We start from the raw sequence: 19,305 nt of genomic DNA on the forward strand, positions 1-19,305 counted from the left end.
CTGTCCACCCCCCCAAACCCGCCCGTAGCCAAAGTCTCTTCCACCTTCCAGCCCTACCTCAGGCCCGCTCAGAGTCCCTCCCTCCCCGAGGTCCGCCAAGCCGAAGAAGGCGTGTTCCCCGCTAATATTTGCATAGAGGCGGGGCTTCCGGAGAGCCCAGGACACCCAATCCCGTAGGAGCCCCGTACCTCCCCTGCGTACCCACCGACTCAAAGGGCGAATCCTGGGGAAAGGGTTATTTGCATAGGGCGGGGCTAGCGCGGAGCCACCTTCACTTCCTACTCCCTGAGGCTTCCTCCAGTCTTCTTCCGGCTTCCGTCTGCTTCCATCCCGCCTTCGCCGGCTGTAGTGCCGATGCTCCCCAAACGGCGGCGAACGCGGGTCGGGTCCCCTGGCGGCGATGCCGCCTCCTCCGAGCGGCCCTCGACGCGCTTCCCCGGTGTCACCATCTACTTGGTCGAGCGGCGTATGGGTCGCAGCCGCCGGGCCTTCCTCACACGCCTGGCGTGCTCCAAAGGCTTCCGCGTCCTCGACGCCTGCAGGTGCGGGGCGGCGTGACCGTGGGCTTCCGCGGGCAGTCCCACTGCGGGCCTGGGAGGCCGGTATTCAGAGCGCAGAGCCGCAGGAAATGGCTTCGCGGGGATAATGGTTTGAGGCCAGCCGCTTTATTGCTTTATTCTCGTCTGGATCGTGAGTCCGCTTGGCAGCTGAGGATGTTGAGGCTGCAAGTAGGAAATGACTCGCATCCAGCCAACGGGGACAGGGGCACCTGCGGTTTTGACTCTAAGTTAGCTCTGGCACTTCGCGGTCGTGTGACCTTACCCTGAGCCTCGATTTCCTCTTACGTAAAGGGAGCTAGGAATGAGGGCCAGGTGCGTTGTACAGAGCCATGCGTGGGGTCAGTAGTATGTGCTAAGGGCTCTTCTGCTTTGGGTAAGTGCCACCTCACCCTAAGGGCCACAGTGACTTCTCAGGAGGCCCCAAGTTTGCAATTTCCCTCATTCTTGGGCCTGAGTAAATAACCTGACTGAGGCTATTCTGTTAGGGAGGAGACCAGGATGTGCAAAAAATGACAGCTACGGAAATGAGCCCGAAGTAGGAGAGCTGGGAGTTCCCATAGTTTTGAGGTTGAGAGAGCAAACGAACTAGGAGCCAGTGTCCCTCTGCAGCTTTTTTTTTCTTTTTTGGAGGGGGTGGGAACATTCTCAGAAATCATTAGTGCACCAAGCCCCCTCAGGAGTGGAGTGTGGAGAGCACTACCTTGTACAACAACGCTGCAAAGCAGATAGGTTATTATCTCTGCTCTACAGAGAGGGAAGTCAAATATGGAGGTGTGCTTGCCCAAGAGTGTGAAGTAGGCATGTGGCAGAGCTGGGGTTGAGACCCAAGCAGCAGGCTCCAGCACCTGTGCTTAACCCCCAACACTTAAATAAAGAACACCTGGCGCCTCTGTGCAGGACTCCTTTGAGGTGGAGAGGGAGACAGACAACATAAGATTGGGCTGGGGTTCTGAGTATAGCTAGAGTAGATAATCACAGTGTCTAGGGCACTGGAGTGGTAGAAGTGTTTTGTCTACCAGGAAAGGAGGCTAAGAAGGCTTTGGAAGAGGTGACATTTGCCGGATGAATGAGCACTCACCAAGCAGAGGAAACAGCAAGAGCAAAGGCTTGGATGTATGGAGCCAAACAGCAAGAGTTCTGAGTCTTACTCTCCTCCCCACCCCTCTGCCCAGCTCCGAGGTGACGCACATTGTGATGGAGCAGACTTCAGCAGAGGAAGCTGTCTGCTGGCAGGAGCGCAGGGAAGCAGCTGCCCCCTCAGAATGCACTCCTGCAACTCTGCTGGACATAAGCTGGTTCACAGAGAGCCTGGCAGCTGGGCAGCCTGTACCCGTGGAGTGCCGGCACCGCCTGGAGGTGAGCCTGGTGGAGTATTCCAGGAGGGCCACAGAGAAAGTAGTGCCTCAGTGCCCTTCACAGAAGGTGGGCGGTGAGGGCTCTGCCCAGACCGTCAGTGGGCTGAGAAGCCAGTGCAGGGACCACAGAGGGTCTGAGGGGCGAGGACATCTCAGCTTCTGTTCTTACCACTGGCACAAATTCTTCTGGGGCCCCAAATTTATAAGCTTCTTCAGGCCTTTCTTCCTCACCAAGTAGGTGATACTGTGACCCCAAGTAGAATGACCTATGAGTGAGATTCATGGCCTATGACAGGGTGTGGGTCAGGACCCAGGCTACCTCCATTTGAATCCTGGCTCTGCTTCTGAACCATGAGGTGTGGGGCAAGCTCCCTGGCCTCTGAGGCCTCAGTGTCTCCAGCCTGCTTAGTTGGGAGGATTTGGGGAGATGGAGCACATGCAGCATGTGCAGTGGCAGGAGAAGTGCCTCACTAGGGCTGGCAGATGTCACTGCTACTGCTACTCTGGCCTGTGGAGCCCTGTCCTCAGCCTGTCCTGCAGGGCAGTGCCTCCTGCTCCATGCCCAGAGGGCCTGAGTTGAATGCTCCAGGAGAGACAAGGCTTTGGGTGTGACCTGGCTCTCTTGCTATCCCTGTGACTTCATCATGGCCTGTACATTACCTATCCCCAGGTGGCAGAACCCAGGAAGGGGCCCCCAAGCTCAATATGGATGCCAGCCTATGCCTGCCAGCGCCCCACACCCCTCACACACCACAACATCAGCCTGTCGGTGAGCCCAGGACCACAACTGAGGGTTGGGGACAAGGGCACAGATGGGTGGTAGCTGGTGGGTTGGAACAAGGCATCCTGCCAACCTTGTGCCTTACCAAGGGCCACTCCCTGCAGGAGGCTCTGGAGACGTTGGCAGAGGCAGCAGGCTTTGAAGGCAGCGAGGGCCGCAGCCTTACCTTTCTCAGGGCAGCCTCTGTGCTCAGGGCCCTTCCCAGACCTGTTGTAGCTGTGACCCAGCTGCGGGGGCTGCCTCACGTTGGAAAACATTCTTTCAGGGTTGTGCAGGTAGGCACTAGCCATACTGAGCAAGGTGAGTGGGTGGGGTGTGAAGGCCTTGGGATCTGGGGAGACAGCAAGGGGCACCGCAGGGCGGGAGGGCACACAGCCATAGGTACAGCTGCTGCTCCAAGGCCACCGCAGGCCACCCTCTGCAGTCACACTCCTATGCAAATCACCTGCCTGCCTCAGGGTGGCTGGAGAACTCCACAAAGGGAGTTCCTGGCAGGGCTGGGACTGGCATTGTTGTCATTGTCATTAGTCCCAAACTGCCCATAACAGTGGAAGAGAGCACCCTGAGTATGAGCATCCCTTTTTGAGGACTTAACACATTGATTTGTCCTTTTGTACACTTTCATCAAGAGAACACTTAGTGACAAAAGATAAAGTCATCGTCACACAGATTTTGAAAAGCAAATGTTGATACATCTTGGGACTTGTCTTCAAGGTGGTCCACGTTTCCTGGGACCTTAACTGTCAGAACTCCAGGCCCTGAGGGGCTTTGAGACTGGATCTCCTGCCCCCCAGCTGTGGCAGCAGCTTTAGTCACCTCCCTGGGCACAGTCTTCCATTTCCAAGTCCTGCTAGATCCTGACCCCACAAAGTTGTCTGTGTAGAGTGTTGGGAGGATTGCCCTAGTCCTTGGGCCCTCAGTCCAGAGCCTGACTCCCTGCTGCCCTTGCTCTCCAGGCCCTCAGGCTTACGAGTTCTGCTTTGTCCCCTCCCCCAGGAGCTTCTGGAGCACGGAGTATGTGAGGAGGTGGAGAGAGTCCGGCACTCAGAGAGGTACCAGACCATGAAGGTGCGCAGGGCAGGGCTGGGACCCCAGTATGGGCCATGATAGCACAGTTCACACCATGTAGGGGAGGCCTGTGGGGGCAGCTGGCCCAGCCCAGGGGTCAGAGAAGTCTTGCCAAGGAAGTGGCAGTTAAGCTGACACCTGATATCCATAAGGCAGCCAAGTGGAGACAGGCAAGGGAGAAACTTGTTTTGAGCATGGAATTTTCTAGACCACTTGACTTCATCTGTTTTTTTTATTTGACTATTTTTGATGGAATATTCTCAAGTATATTACATGGGGTAGCATCTTAAACAGAGCACATTTAGCATGCTGTAACCTTTTCTTTGGTGCCAGTGAGCGTGTGGGGCTGCAGGCTCTTGCATGTTCATTTCTCAGTGTCAGTCTGCCTGTGAGGATGTGAGGTGTGCACCTTTCCTCTGTTCCCACTCACTCCTAATCTTGTAAACACTGTCCCAAACTCTTGCTCTGACACCCATCCTGCCACGTGGTTTGGTAGCTGGAGATTGTCACAGTGGTAGCCATTTGGATAAATGTCAGTCATGTGTGGCTTCTTGGAAAGGTGGGGCTGTTGGTGCTGTGGGAGGTCACAGAGAATGTTGTCAGGATTGACAGGACTTCAGAGACGGGGACTTCACTGATGCGTGGATGGATGAGCTCACATAGGCAAGAGAATGGCTGGCTCATGCCTTTAATTCCAGTGCTTTGGGAGGCCAAAGCGAGAGGGTCCCTTGAGCCTGGAAGTTTGCAGCTGCAGCTCTGAGCACCACTGTTCTCTACCCTGGGTGACAGAGTAAGACCTTGTCTCAAAAAAAAAAAAAAAAAAAAAAAAATTTTTTTTTTTGGGCAGAGCACAGGAAAGGGACATTGGGACACTGGGGGGACAGGGCCCAGATGAGCAAGACCACCATCCAGGGAGTGTGGGGACTGGATGACAACAGCCTTGAAATTGAGGGGTCAGCTCCCACCCTTGAGAGGGTTTCCTGCAGAGGAAGGAGAAGTCCTGAGAGAGGTGAGGGCAATCTCCCACCTTTCCCTCGTCCTGCCTCCTTCTCACCCCCAAAGTTCCAAGACATCCAGGCTGGCAGAAGATTACTTTAGTAATTAGGTGTTTGTTTTTATTAACAGCATAATTGAATTAACCTTATCATTTTTTAGTCAAGATTTTGTTGGTTAAAAGTGGTAGTGACCCACCTCATACTCTCAGCTCAGAGAATTGAGGAAAGGCTGGACCAGCAAAGCCCAGGCAGGGCAGGACTTCAGCCTGTCTGCAGGAGAACTGGGCTTAGAGATCTGAGTGTTGCCAGGCCACTCTTTCTTCTCTGCACGGTGGCTTCACCTTCTCTTGCCTCACACCAGTTTCCTCCACCAGTCACAGAAGGGGCCCCTTTCTCCACCAGTTGCAGAAGCAGGCACGGTCAGGTCCCTGCCTCTTGGTGGAAGGAAGCCCCTGGTGGGCCTCCACCACTAGGAGGCCTGACCTCAGTCTCAGTTCCCAAATTCCTGGGGAGGGAATGAGTGGCTGACCTAGGGCAAGTGACATGCTTGTGGCAGGGCTGTGCCAGGGAGACGTGTGAGGGCCTAGCCAGTGCCTCCAGCTCTTTTGGCAAACCACCCTCTTGTTTGTTAACTCTTCATTGCTTTTTGCTGTTTGTTAAGAAGAAGAACCACAGAGATAAATTCTAGCTGCTATTAGTGGGAGCAGCATGATTTTTGCAGTGACTTAAGAGCCCCTGTGCTGATCCGTTAGGATGACTGCTTTGGTTAGGATGGCTTCACCAGATAGACCTGTGCAAGTTCTGGGGAGAGACCCTTTATAGAGGAGCAGGAAGCAGCTTGCTGAAGTCTTCTGGCAAGCAGAGCCCCCAGGTCCAGCCCCTGACATGCTGCCCTTGTGCTGCTGCTGGGGTGTCCTTGGGTTCACTTCCCAAGAGGGTGGGCAGAGCTGGCCAGGCTCCAGGTTTGAATCCTTATCCTTGGGCAGGTTGTAAGTGGGGATGGTGCCTGCCAGGTGCTGGTAATTCCTTCATGCTACACTGTGGGGCATATGAGACACACCCTCCTGGAGCCAGTCCTCATCTGTGTCACCGTGAGAGCTCTGCCCCCAGAGCTGTGCTACTTCTTCCTTACAGCTCTTCACCCAGATCTTTGGGGTTGGTGTGAGAACTGCTGACCGGTGGTACCAGGAAGGGTTGCGAACCCTGGATGACCTCCGAGAACAGCCCCAGAGACTGACTCAGCAGCAGAAAGCAGGTGAGCCTTCCAGAGAAGCTGGGCCCTGGGCTTCCCAAAGCCGCCTGAACCTGAAAGCTGAAGTGTCTGCACCTGAAGCCCTCAGCACCGACACTCAGGCTATGCCCATTCCCTAGAGAGCAAGGTGTGGAGTGGTACAAAGGGGTTCGGCTTCCCACCTAGTGGAGTCAGGATCTGTGGTAACCCTTTCTCTGTGAATGATGATATATGGTCACAGCAACTGCCATGATGTTCCCGGGATTCACCTCCTGGTTAGACTTCGACCTGAGGCTGGAGACAGTCTAGACCCCAGGCACACATGCCCGTTGTGATACTTGGTGTGTGGAGGCCTGTGGGGGGACTGGCACCATGTAGTGGAAAGAGCGACACGTTTAGAGTTGTTAGGCCCAAGTTGGAGTCATGTCTGCCATTTACCAGGTAGGTGATGATAGCCTGAGATGTAACTTCTGTGAGACTGCTACATTTTCTGGAAAATGGGAAGAAATGTCAGTGTGAAATGTGTTAGCTCCTCTGTGAGAGCTGGCAAGTGTTCAGCAGATACTCTGTTCTCCCCCCAACCACCTGCCTGGCCGCTCCAGCCATGCTGAAGGAGCCCCCACAGTGCAGCAGGCACGGCCAGGTCACTGCCTCTTCATACACCCTCTCTGGGGCTGCTGCCTGGTACAGTTGACAGGAAGTGATACCTGCAGAGCTGGTTGCATTTGATCTCTTCTCCCCATGATAAAGGTAGAGAAGAATGGCCAGTGGAGTCCACTGAGAGCTCACCTGTGCCAAATGCTGCTGTTCCTCACATTTTAACCTATTTGGCTGGGCACCATGGTTCATGCCTATAATCCCAGGACTTTCTGAGGCCAAAGTGGGAGGTTCGCTTGAGGCCAGGAGTTTGAGATTCACCTGGGCAATGTAGCAAGACCCCCATCTCTTCAAAAAATAAGAAAAATTAGCTGGGCCTGGTGGCACATGCCTGTAGTCCCAGCTACTCAGGAGGCTGAGACAGGAAAATCACATGAGCCCTAGGAGTTTGATGTTGCTGTGAGATCTGATTATGCCACAGCACTCTGACTTGGGTGATAGAATAGACCCTGTCTCAAAACAAAAACAGCTCTCTTCTTTACTGTGTGTGGAAGGTAGAATGATACCTCTTTGATAAGTGAAGAGACAAAAGTAGGCCAGAGTGAACTGATCCTACTTGGCAGAGCCATTTATTCATGTCTTTTTACCAACTCTTAGTCCCATTTTATGGATGGGAAAACTAAAGCATTAAAAAGGATAGTCTGTGTTGTGACTGTGTCAACATCAGAATCCATACAATAGGACCTCTGTAGTTGACCACCTCCTTCAGTTGATCTAATTTTCACAGACCGGACATGCACCTCAGGTATGAATCCACACAGTAGGCCTTTTCCTTATGTTGACCAGTTTGTTACAGCCTCTTGGGGGATCAGCTTACAGAGGTTCTAGTGTATTTGGTCTTGCTGTCGTTTGGTGAGCTCCTCCTCTTGGAGGGAGCTGGGTGAAAGGCAGTGGGATCTCTCTATGGTATTCTTTTCTTTTGACTGTGTGTGGATCTATAGTTATCTCAATAAAAGTTTAATATTTAAAAGGGAAGGGGGGTGAAGTTTGCTGTGTGCCCCAGGCTCACCTCCTCAGAGGCCTCTCCTGGTCCTCCAGCCACAGGGCCCCAGGGTGACTGGCGAGGCACAGGGCTCAGTATGGAGGCCAGGCTGGGTGAGTCAGGAGAGCTGGTGCTGCCCACAGGTGTCCAGCATCACCGAGACTTGAGCACCCCAGTCCTGCGGCCCGACGTAGAGGCCCTGCAGCAGCTGGTGGAGGCAGCTGTAGCGCAGGTCCTGTCTGGGGCCACTGTCACTCTGACTGGTGGCTTCCGAAGGTAAGGGGGCTTGCAGTACCCTTCTGGCTGGGCTCCAGACTCCTTCCCAGTGAAGGGACCTGAGTTGGGGGTAGTGAAGCAGGTCCCACTCACTGAAGGGATGTAGCCTGAGGCTGATGTGAGAAGGCCTTGTCCTTGGGTTGGGGCCAGAGAGTCAAACTGGTCCCCTCAGGGGGAAGTTGCAGGGCCATGATGTGGACTTCCTTATTACCCACCCCGAGGAGGGCCAGGAGGCAGGGCTGCTACCCAGAGTCATACGCTGTCTGCAGGACCAGGTGAGGGCCTCGCCGTGCCCCTTCCTAGGGGTGACTGCTGGCTGGTGGCCCAGCCACCCTGGCCTCTTGCTGTCCCTGTACCACGTGGCAGTCCTGGCCATGTCTGCCTCTTGCCACAGGGCCTTGTCCTGTACCAGCAGTACCAGCACAGCCTCTATGGGGCTCCTTCCCATCACAGCCACACCATGGATGCTTTTGAGAGGAGTTTCTGCATTTTCCGCCTGCCACAACCCCCAGGAACTTCTGCCAGGGGGGCCCCTTCCTGTCCAGCATGGAAGGCTGTGAGAGTGGACTTGGTGATAGCACCCATCAGCCAGTTCCCTTTTGCTCTGCTTGGCTGGACTGGCTCCAAGGTAGGGAGAAGGCTGCTGGGCTGCCCAGGGCGGGGCGGCGAAAGGGGCTGGGCCAGCTCTGCTGAAGGGAGTCCCTTCCCTCTAGCTCTTTCAGAGGGATCTGCGCCGCTTCAGCCGGAAGGAAAAAGGGCTGTGTTTGAACAGCCATGGGCTGTTTAACCCAGAGCAGGTATGTTGCTGAGGACTGATGGCAGGAAACAGCCCCCACAGACTGCTGCCTGGCCCATAATTTGAAATGACTCCAGATCGCTATAGGCTAGGATCCATAGGACCCAAATCTGGGATTCCACACCTACATCCTGGCCCTCAAGAGCATATCCCAACTCGGGGCTGGCTCTGCCTCTCTCCCAGCCTTCCTCCAGGGGAGCAGCCCTGGCTGGGCTTCTGCACCCTGCCGTGGCAGTGACCCTGGCCATGGCTCCCAGACCACTGAAGCCTCTGCTCCTGTTGCAGAACACAGTTTTCCATGTGGCTTCAGAGGAAGACATCTTCAGACACCTGGGCCTCGAGTACCTTCCTCCAGAGCAGAGAAATGCCTGAGCCTGCCTGTGGCCCCCACTTCCACTCAGGAAAGGAGGGGAGGAGCTGCCCCTGACTTGGCCACTGAACATCTCCAGGCAGAAGGTGCACCACTGCCTCCCTCTTCACCTTCATCTCTCCTGGGTAGAAGAACCCCACCTGTGGGGTCCTGGCTTTGCTAGAGGTCAGTTTTGTCTGACCTGTCAGCCCCCATCAGCTGTGGGGCATCCGTGAGGTAGGGGCCTTCATGCCCCTCTCATCACTGTGGCACCCTGGGTCAGCCCTCAGCCTCCCCAGGACTCAGGTTCCTGCCCTGGACAGGGTCTGAGCAAGGCCTGCCATGTGGACCCGTGACACAGACTGGTCATGAATGCCACATCTCTGCCTGGAACACAGCCTTGGATCAGTTAGTTGCCGTTACTGTGACTCCTATAGGGCACCTGGCTTGGAGTGTCCCTGCCCTGCATTTGAGCCATGAGGTGGCAGTTACAGTTCTTGGTATGGGATGCTAAGGGGTGTGCTGTAGGCGTCTAGGGAGGGTGAAGTCTGGGGAGAGAGTGTGAGGAAGAGAACTTCCAGTGCTCAGGCTTCACCTCTGCAGCCCCCACCCACGCTTTCTGCTTCTGCCTTTAGGGCCTGGTCTCAGCGTAGTCTTTTAAAAATAGGTCACATCCTGCCACTGCTCCCTCAGAGCCCTCTCTCCCATGGTTCCAAACTCAGATTCCTCCATAGCTTCCAGGCCTCTGTTATTTCTTCCTCGCCTCTCTCCAGCCTGGCTGGCCCCAGCTTCTGCCTGTCTCACTGCTTTCCTTGATGCGCCATAGGCCCCAAGTGGCCCGGTCCTTCTTCACAGAAGCAGAAGCACTGAGGTGGGCTGGACACACCTGTCCCCTCTGAGTTCTCATCCCCCGAAGCACGCTTTGACCTCAGGGGCTTTGTTTTTGCCACACTGTCCATCTGGAGTGTGCTTTCTCCTCCTCCTCCCGGCCTTCACTCAAAAGTCACTTTGTCAGCGGAGGACTTCCCAGACCACTTACCACATTAAAATATATTTTTAAAATGAACGTGTAGTAAAATGGACTCTTTGTGGGTGCAGTTTGGTCAATTTTCACACATGTAGACTCATCCACTTCTGTTACCATCAAGGCACACCAGATCCAACCCCAGAATCTTCCCTCATGCTACCCCATTGTGATCATCTGGCTCCCCACCCTGTGCCCACTCATCCAGTTTTCCTTTCTCTGTGATGTCATAAATGGAACCAAACTATGTGTAACCTTTTGACTGACATCTGTCCCTCAGCAGGATACCTTTGAGATTCTTGCAGGCTGTTGTGCGTATAGCTGGTTCCTTTTGTTAATTTTTTGTGACAGGGTATCACTGTTGCCCCAGCTAGACTGCAGTGATGTCATCATAGTTTACAGCAACCTAAACTCCTGGGTGCAATCGATTCTTCTGCATCAGCCTCCCAAGTAACTGGGATTACAGGCATGTGCCACCACACTCACCTAATTCGTTCTATTATTTATTTATTTATTTTTGCTGCTTTTCAGAATATTGAGGTGTACACATTTTATTTACATATTTTGTTTTCATACAGATGTCAGAAGTTATAGCGTACCAGATAGCATGCACTATACCCAATAGGTGTGAATTTGCCTATCTCCTCTTGCTCCCTACCTAACATCCCCAGCTTGATTTTCATGGAGATTTACTTCCAAATGTGCACTTCAGTGTTAAATGATTAGTTCAGATTTGGTTGACTATGTGTATTTGTTTCTCCATTCTTGTAATGTTTCATTTAGAAGGATGGTTTCCAGTTCCATCCAGGTTGTCACAAAAGATACTAGATCACCGTTTTCTTTATGGCTCAGTAGTACTCCGTAGTATGCATATACCACGTTTTTGTTAATCCATTCATGTATTGGTGGGCACTTGGATTATTTCCACATCTTTGTGATTTTGAATTGTGCTGCTATAAACATTTAGGTGCAGGTGTCTGTTTTATAAAATGACCTTTTTCCTTTGGGTATATACCCAACAGTGGGATTGCTGCATCAAATGGGAGGTGTCCTTTAAGTTCTTTGAAGTTTTTCCATACACCTTTACATAGAGGTTGCACTAGTTTGTAGTCCCAGCCAGTGGTGTGAAAGAGTTCTTTTTGTTCCACCTCCAGTTAGCATCTGTTCTGGGACTTTTTAATGCAAGTCATTCTCATTGGAGTTAGGTGATGTCTCATTGTAGTTTTGATTTGTATTTCCCGAATGATTAGAGACGTTGAACATTTTTCACAAATCTGTTGGTCATTAGTATATCTTCCTTTGAAAAGTTCTGTTTATGTCTTTTGTCTTTTTGGGGGGAGGGGAGACACAGTCTCACTCTGTTGCCCTGGTAGAGAGTGCCATGGCATTATCTTAGCTCACGGCAACCTCAAACTCTTGGGCCTAAGCAATCCTCTTGCCTCAGCCTCCCAAGTAGGTGGGACTATATAGGTACCCATCACAATGCCCAGCTAATTTTTCTATTTTTAGTAGAGATGGGGTCTTGCTCTTGCTCAAGCTGGTCTCAAACTCCAGAGTGCTAGGATTACAGGCATGAGCCGCTGCACTAGGCTTTTGCCTGCCTTTTCTTTTTTTTTTTTTTGGAGACAGAGTCTCACTATGTTGCCCTCAGTAGAATACCGTGGTGTCACACCTCACAGCAACCTCCAACTCCAACTCTTGGGCTCAAGTGATTCTCCTGCCTCAGCCTCCCAAGTAACTGAACTACAGGTGCCGACCACAATGCCCGGCCATTTTCTGTTGCAGTTGTCATTGTTGTTTAGCTAGCCTGGGCTGGGTTTTGAACCCATCAGCCTTGGTGTACATGGCTGGCACCATAACCACTTTGCTATGGGCACTGAGCCTTTTTGCCCAATTTTTAATGGGGTTGTTTCTTGCTAATTTGCTTGAGTTCTTTGTAGATTCTGGTCATCAGTCCTTTATCAGAAGTATAATACACAAATATTTTCTCCTATTCTGTGGGTTGTCTGTTTCCACTTTTGATTGCATCCTTGGCTATAGCCAAGTTTTTAAATTTGATTAGGTCCCATTTGTCTGTTTTTGCTATTGCTATGATTGCTTTTGGGGTCTTTTTGTGAAAGCCAATATTTATAATTTTTTTCCAGCCTCTTCTAGAATTCTTATAGTTTCCTGCCTTAGGATTAAGTCTGTTATCTGTTATGAATTTTTGTGAGAGGCGAGAAGTGTAGATCCTGTATTAGTCTTTCACATGTGGCTGTCTAGTTTTCCAATCACCATTTATTTAACATAGATTTGTTTTGTTTCCCTAGTGTGTGTTTTTATCTGTTTTGTCAAAAAGCAGATGGAATATGAGGATGATTTTTTCTGGATTCTTTGTTCTGATCCAGTTCCATGCTGTTTTGGTCACTATATATTTTACTATAGCCTTGTAGTATAGCTTGAAGTCTGGTAAAATGATTCCTCTTGTTTTTTTCGTATTACAAAAGGTTGCATTGACAATTCAGGGGTCTTTTCTGGTTCCGTACAAAGCATACAACTATTTTTTTCTAGCACTGCAAAAAATGGCATTGGTATTTTAATGGGGATGCGTAGTATCTGTAAATCACTTTGTGTAGTGCAGCCCTTTTAACAATATTGATTCTGCCAGCCCATGGGCATCATGTTTTTCCGTCTGTGATTTCCATCATGTTTACATCCTCTGTGATTTCTCTCCTCAGTGTTTCGTAATTCTCCCTACAAAGGTATTTCACCGCCTTTCCTGAGTATATTACTAGGAGCCAAGGGGAGTGGCTCGCGCCTATAATCCTAGCGTGCTGGGAGACTAAACTGGGTAGATTGCTTGAACTCAGGAGTCTGAGATCACCCTGAGCAAGGGGGAGACACCATCTCTACTAAAAATAGAAAAACTAGCCAGGCATGGTGATGCATGCCTATAGTCCCAGCTACTCTGGAGGCGGAGGCAGAAGGATCTCTTGATCCTGGAAGTTTGAAGTTGCTGTGAGCTAGGCTGCTTCCCTCTCATTTGGCCTCTCACTTGAGAGCCAGTGGTGTTGGGACTGTCTTATTGGCTTGTCTCTGCGACTCCAAAGATCAGTCCCTGGAGACTGTGTCAGGAAGAAGAGTACTGAGCCTGAGTTGTCTTTGGGGTACCCTAGCAGGTTTAATGACCTTTTGGGTTACCTCTGACCTGCTGGCTTCTCTTCCCAACAGAGTGTAGTGAGTTGGGGCCCCCAGCTTACTCTTGGTGATGATGGGTGTTACTTGTGAATGTGAATTAGCCATTCCCTGTTGGCTTGAAAGAAGCTTTGAGGGGCTATATTGTTGGTGTTTGTGTGAGTGAGCCACTGTCAAGATGTTCTTTTTGTGTCTGTGGTAGACTCTGGTCCCCAGCCGACAACTTGAGTGCCCCAAGCTTTAAGAGGGACCCTATAGCTCCCAAGGGGTTTCTTAATCTCCATCACCACCAAAGTAGTGGGGAGCAGTAAGGTAGTTTGTGGCTAGGTTGTGTGAGTCTCCCTGTTAGTGGGGGGCACCTGTGGGAAGGAACCAGCTGCAGCACCGTTTCTGGGTCCTGGACTTGCTCCAGTTGCTCAGGAGAAACACATTACACATAAATGCCCCAGATGGTGGGCAGGGCCCCGGAGCTTCTAGAAGAGTCCTTTATCTCTGCTGCAGCCCATGCAGGTGGGAGAGTGCCGTTGGACAGGGCTGGGTTGGGCAAGCTGGTCCTCAGGCTCCACAAACACTGACCGGTTAGCTGTTGTGGTTGAGGGTTAAAGGGCTGCTCCCAGTTTCTGGGTGGAGCCCCACCCAGCCAGAAAGTCTATTTATAGAGGCAGGTCTATCAAAGACTTGGGGACTGGGAGCCCTCAGTGGGCCTCGCCCTTCTCCCTGCCCTCTGCTCTACAGTCTCCCCCCAGCATCCACTGCAGGCTAAGCAAGGGAACTCAGCTGGCCTGGGATCCCCTATTTTTAGTAGAGATGGGGGTCTTGCTCTTCATCAGGCTGGTTTCAAACTCTTGAGCTCAAGTGATCTTCTCTACCTCAGCCTACCAGAGTGTGATGACAGGTGTGAGCCACCACACCCAGACATATGTTTAAGTTTATAAGATATAGCCAAATTGTTGTCCAGACTGCTACTTTCATTTTGTAGTCCGCTGGCAATGTGAGCCACCCTTGTAAGTTAAACATTTTGCAGTAGCCGGTGGTTCTGTATCCTTGCCAACAGTCGACATTTTCAGTATTTAACTGTTCTCTTAGGTATGTAGTAGTAGCTCACTATGGTTTTAATTTGCACTTTCCTAAAATCTGACAATATGAAGCATCTTTTCATGGGCTTATTTGCAATCTGTATATCTTATCTGGTGAAGTGTCTGTTCAAGTTTTTGCTTATTTAAAAAATTGAAGTGTTGGGGTGGCACCTGTGGCTCAGTGGGTAGGGTGCCGGCCACATATACCAAGGGTGGTGGGTTTGAACCCGGTCCAGGCCAAACTGCAACAACAAAATAGCCGGGTGTTGTGGTGGGCGCCTATAGTCCCAGCTACTCGGGAGGCTGAGGCAAGAGAATCGGCTAAGCCCAAGAGCTGGAGGTTGCTGTGAGCTGTAACTCCACAGCACTCTACCGTGGGCGATAAAGTGAAACTCTGTCTCAAAACAAACAAACAAAAAAATTGAAATATTGGTTTTCTTACTGTTGAATTTTGAATGTTCTTTATATAATATATAATTGGTAAATATTTTTCCCCAGTGTGTAGACTGTTTGTTCTTTGTTGTTGTTGTTGAGACAGAGTCTTGCTCTGTTGTACAGGCTAGGCTGCCATGGCCTCAGCTTAGCTCACAGCAACCTCAAACTCCTGGCCCCAATCTACTGCCTCAGCCTCCTGAATAGCTAGAACTACAGGTGTACACCACCATGCTTGGCAAGTTTTACTATTTTTAGTAGAGATGGGGTCTCCCTTTGCTCAGGCTGGTCATGTAAAGCAATACTACTGCCTCAGCCTCCAAGAGTGTTAGGATTACAGGCATGGGCCACTGTGCCTGGCCTTCTTTTTATTCATTTAACACTGTATTTTTCAGAGTAAAAGTGTTTAATTTTGATGAAGTCCAGTATATCAATTTATTAAATTTATCAGGTTTTGGGGTTTTTTTTGTTTTGTTTTTTTTTGTGAGAAAGAGTCTCACTTTGTCACCCTTGGTAGAGTGCCGTAGTGTCACAGCTCACAGCAACCTCAAACTCTTGGGCTTAAGCGATTCTGTTGCCTCAGCCTCCCGAGCAGCTGGGACTACAGGTGCCCACCATAATGCCCAGCTATTTTTGTTGTTGTTGTTGTCATTGTTGTGTAGCTGGCCTGGGTCGGGTTTAAACCCGCCAGCCTCGATACATATGGCTGGCGCTGTAACCACTGTGCTACGGGCACCAAGCCAAATTTATCAGTTTTTTCACATGCTTTGGGGTCATATCTCTGGCCCCAAATGACCCCGAGTTATAATGATTTTCTGTTTTTTTTTTATTTTTATTTTTTTGAGACAGAGTCTCACTCTGTCGCCCTCGGTAGAGTGCTGTATCATCATAGCTTATGGCAACCTCAAATTCTTTGGCTTAAGTGATTCTCTTGCCCCAGCCTCCTGAGTAGCTGGAACTAAAGGTGCCTACCACAACACCTGGCTATTTTTTTGTTGCAGTTGTCATTGTTGTTTACCAGGCCCAGGCCAGGCTCAAACCCACCAGCCCTGGTGTATATGGCCGGCACTCTAACCGCTGAGCTACAGGCACCAAGCCTGTTTTCTTTTTTTAAAATCATAACTGTATACATTTATGGGGTACAATGTGATGATTTGATATATAATGTGGAATGCTTAAACTGATTAACATAACCATCACCTCATTTATTGTGATAAGACATTTATAATTTACTCTTAGTTATTTTATAGGTTTATAGTTTGCACTTAGATTCATGGTTTATTTTGAGTTAATTTTTGTTGAAGGTGCGACAATTAGGTTTAGGGTTTTGCATATGGCTGTCCAATTGTTCTGACACAAACACTGTCCTTTCTTTAATGAATTGCCTTTGAACTTTTGTAAAAAACCTGTTGGCTATATTTATGTGATTTGATTTATGGACTCAAATCTGTTCCATTTAATTCTGGGTGTGTCCCTTCAGAAATATCATACATGTATTAACTCTATTTAGAATACTTAATATCAGGTATATGACTTCAACAACTTTGTTCTTTTCAAATTGTTTTGACTATTTTATTTCCTTTAACTTTCTAAATAAATTTTTGTATCAGCCTGTGTTGGGATTTTGATTGGAATTAGCACTAAATCTATAGAACAATTTGGGGAAACTAACATCTTAACTATAGTAGATCTTGCAATTCATGAACACAGTGCGTCTCTCCATTTATTTTGATTTTCTTTCCTTTCATCAGTGTTTTGTAGTTTTTCAACATATAGACCTGGCACCTATTTTGTTAGATTTATACCTATGTTTTTTATTTTCTTGGCGCTATTATATTTTTCTTTCATTTTCCAGTTTTTCAGTACTAGCACATGGAAATATAATTAATTTTCATGTATTTGTCTTATTTTTTTATTAAATCATAGCTGTGTACATTAATGCGATCGTGGGGCACCATACACTGGTTTTATAGACTGTTTGACACATTTTCATCACACTGGTTAACATAGCCTTCCCGGAATTTTCTTAGTTATTGTGTTAAGACAGTTATATTCTACATTTACTAAGTTTTACATGTACCCTTATAAGATGCGCCGCAGGTGTAATCCTTATTTATCTTATATACCAAAAAGTTCTTAAAGATTTATGGTGGAGTCCATGTTTAAAAACAATTATATTTCTCCCTTTCAATCTTGATGCCTTTTATCTCTTTTTCTTGCATTATTGCATTGACAAGGACTTCCAGTACAGTGTTGCACAGGAATAGTAAGAGTGGACATCTTTGCTTTGTTCCTGATCTTAGGTAGAAAAGACTCAAAGTTTCACCATTAAGTATGATGTCAGATATAGGATGTAGATGACTGTTATCAGGTCAAGGAAGTTCCCTTTTATTCCTAGTTTTCTGAAAGTTTTATAATGAATTTTATTAGATGCTATATCTGCATAAAATGATAAGATTATTTGAATTTTCTTTAGCCTGTTAACATTGACTTTGTAATATTGAGCCAGTTTTGAATTCTTGGGCTAAATCACATTTGGTCTTGGTATGTTGTTTTTATTTTATTTTACTTTTTATTTATTTTTTGAGACTCTGTCACCCTCAGTAGAGTGCCGTGGTGTCACATCTGACAACAACCTCAAACTCCTGGGCTTAAGCGATTCTCTTGCCTCAGCCTCCCAAGTAGCTGGGACTACAGGCACCCGCTACAACGCCCAGCTATTTTTTTGTTGTAGTTGTTGTTTAGCAGGCCCATGCTGGGTTTGAACCTGCCAGCCCCGGTATATGTGGCTGGTGCCCTACCCACTGAGCTACAGGTGCTGAGACAGGAGTTTGGAACTGGGGAAGTAAGACTGAGCCTTGGCTCTAGCTTGACTTTTTTTTTTTTTTTCCTTTGGAGACAAAGTTTCACTTTGTTGCCCTCAGTAGAGTGCTGTGGCATCATGGCTCACAGAAACCTCAAACTCTTGGGCTCAAGTGATCCTCTTGCCTGAGCTTCCTGGAATAAATCTCTTTTCTGGAAGAGATAGTGTAGAATTATTGTTTCTTTAAACATTTAGTAAAATTCACCAGTGAAACCATCAGGGCCTAGAGAGTTCTTTTTTAAAAGGTTTAAAACTATAGCATCTAATAGGCACCTGCCACAACACTGGGCTATTGTTAGAGACAGTGTCTCACTCTTGCTCAGGCTGGTCTTGAATTTCTAAGCTGAAGCAATCTGCCCACCCTGGCCTCCCAGAGTGCTAGGATTATAGGTGTGAGACACTGTACCAGTGTCAAGCCTCTAGCTTGACTATTTGTCTCAAAAAAAAAGAAAAAAGCCAGAGTCTCACTGTGTCTCCCTCATAGAGTGCCATGGTGTCACAGCTCACAGCAACATCAAACTCTTGATCTTAAGCGATTCTCTTGCCTCAGCCTCCCAAGTAGCTGGGACTACAGGCTCCTGCGACACCTGGCTATTTTTTGGTGTTGTTGCAGTTGTTTAGCTGGCCCGGGCTGGGTTCAAACCCGCCACCCTTGGTGTATGTGGCTGGTGCTGTAACCACTGTGCTACAGGCGCCAAGCCATTTTTTGTTGCAGTTGTCATTGTCATTGTTGTTTAGCAGGCCCAAACCGGGTTCGAACCTGCCAGCGCCAGTGTATGTGGCCAGCGCCCTAACCACTGAGCTACAGGCACAGTGCCAGTATGTCATTATTTTTATACAGTATGTTGCTGGGATTGATTTGCTCGTGTTTTGTTGAAGATTTTTATGTCTGCGTTTATGAAGGATATTGGTGTGTAGTTTTCTAATACTGCCTCTGGTTTTAGTATTTAGTTATTGCTGACTTCAGACACTTTCTTGGGAAGTGTTCCCTCATTTATTTTCTGGAAGAGATAGTGTAGAATTATTGTTTCTTCTTTAAACATTTAGTAAAATTCACCAGTGAAACCATCAGGGCCTAGAGAGTTCTTTTTTAAAAGGTTTAAAACTATGAATTTAATTTATTTAATAAATACATTATTCAGATTTTCTGTTTCTCTTAGGCGAGTTTGGTTTGTAATTTTCAAGAACTAGGTCCATTTTATCTAAATTGGTAAATTTGTATAGAGTTGTTCATAGTATTCCTTTATTACTTTTAAATGTCTGTCTCATCTGAAACAATATCCCTTCTTCAGTCCTGATATCAGTAAATGTTTCTTCTCTCAGTCTCTGTCTAGTCTGGCTAGAGGATTAAGAATTATATTGATCTTTCCAAAGAACCCAGGGTTGTGCTCTTAACATAGCCAGCAACGTGTCAGTTTCATAATCTGAAGGTCCTGAGTTCAAAGAACCCCCTTTTTATTCCATTGATTTTATTTTCCCTCTGGTGTTAATTTCATTCATCTCTCCTATTAATTGTTAATATTTCCATTCTTCTGCTTATAGTGGAAGCTTAGCTTGCTGATTTGAAACCTGTCTTCTAAAATAAGCAAATAATGCTCTAAATTTCCTTCAGAGCACTGCTTTAGCTGTTTCTCACTATTTTGATATATTGTATATTTTGATATATTGATGTAATTCCCTTACAAT

At 48.4% G+C, this 19,305-nt stretch overlaps 1 protein-coding gene across 3 annotated transcripts; it reads left to right on the forward strand.

The window, feature by feature from the left end:
• Positions 1-257: 257 nt before the first annotated feature.
• Positions 258-17,409, forward strand: POLM (DNA polymerase mu). 3 transcript variants are annotated; one of them, XR_008383586.1, is made up of 12 exons: positions 263-542; positions 1,733-1,916; positions 2,586-2,684; positions 2,801-2,971; positions 3,693-3,764; positions 5,894-6,014; positions 7,773-7,905; positions 8,078-8,180; positions 8,300-8,533; positions 8,619-8,702; positions 8,987-14,975; positions 15,364-17,408. XR_008383586.1 is itself a non-coding variant. In XM_053608426.1 (11 exons), the coding sequence occupies exons 1-11, from the start codon at positions 355-357 to the stop codon at positions 9,071-9,073; spliced, it is 1,476 nt and encodes a 491-aa protein (XP_053464401.1). In that variant the 5' UTR covers positions 263-354; the 3' UTR covers positions 9,074-17,408. The 3 variants fall into 3 exon arrangements, 2 of the variants coding, with proteins under 2 accessions (XP_053464403.1, XP_053464401.1); XM_053608426.1 differs by having other exon boundaries at positions 8,987-17,408; XM_053608428.1 differs by lacking the exon at positions 8,078-8,180 and having other exon boundaries at positions 258-542; positions 7,781-7,905; positions 8,987-17,409.
• Positions 17,410-19,305: the final 1,896 nt, after the last annotated feature.

This window comes from Nycticebus coucang, chromosome 11 (genome assembly GCF_027406575.1).
Source record: "Nycticebus coucang isolate mNycCou1 chromosome 11, mNycCou1.pri, whole genome shotgun sequence".
Taxonomy (NCBI): Eukaryota; Metazoa; Chordata; class Mammalia; order Primates; family Lorisidae; genus Nycticebus; species Nycticebus coucang.

Coding starts and splice junctions, on each gene's coding strand:
- POLM (XM_053608426.1), top strand. CDS start 355: ATGCTCCCCAAACGGCGGCGAACGCGGGTCGGGTCCCCTGGCGGCGAT. Junction 6,015..7,772: donor GACTCAGCAGCAGAAAGCAG/GTGAGCCTTCCA, acceptor TGCTGCCCACAG/GTGTCCAGCATCACCGAGAC. Junction 7,906..8,077: donor CTGACTGGTGGCTTCCGAAG/GTAAGGGGGCTT, acceptor TGGTCCCCTCAG/GGGGAAGTTGCAGGGCCATG.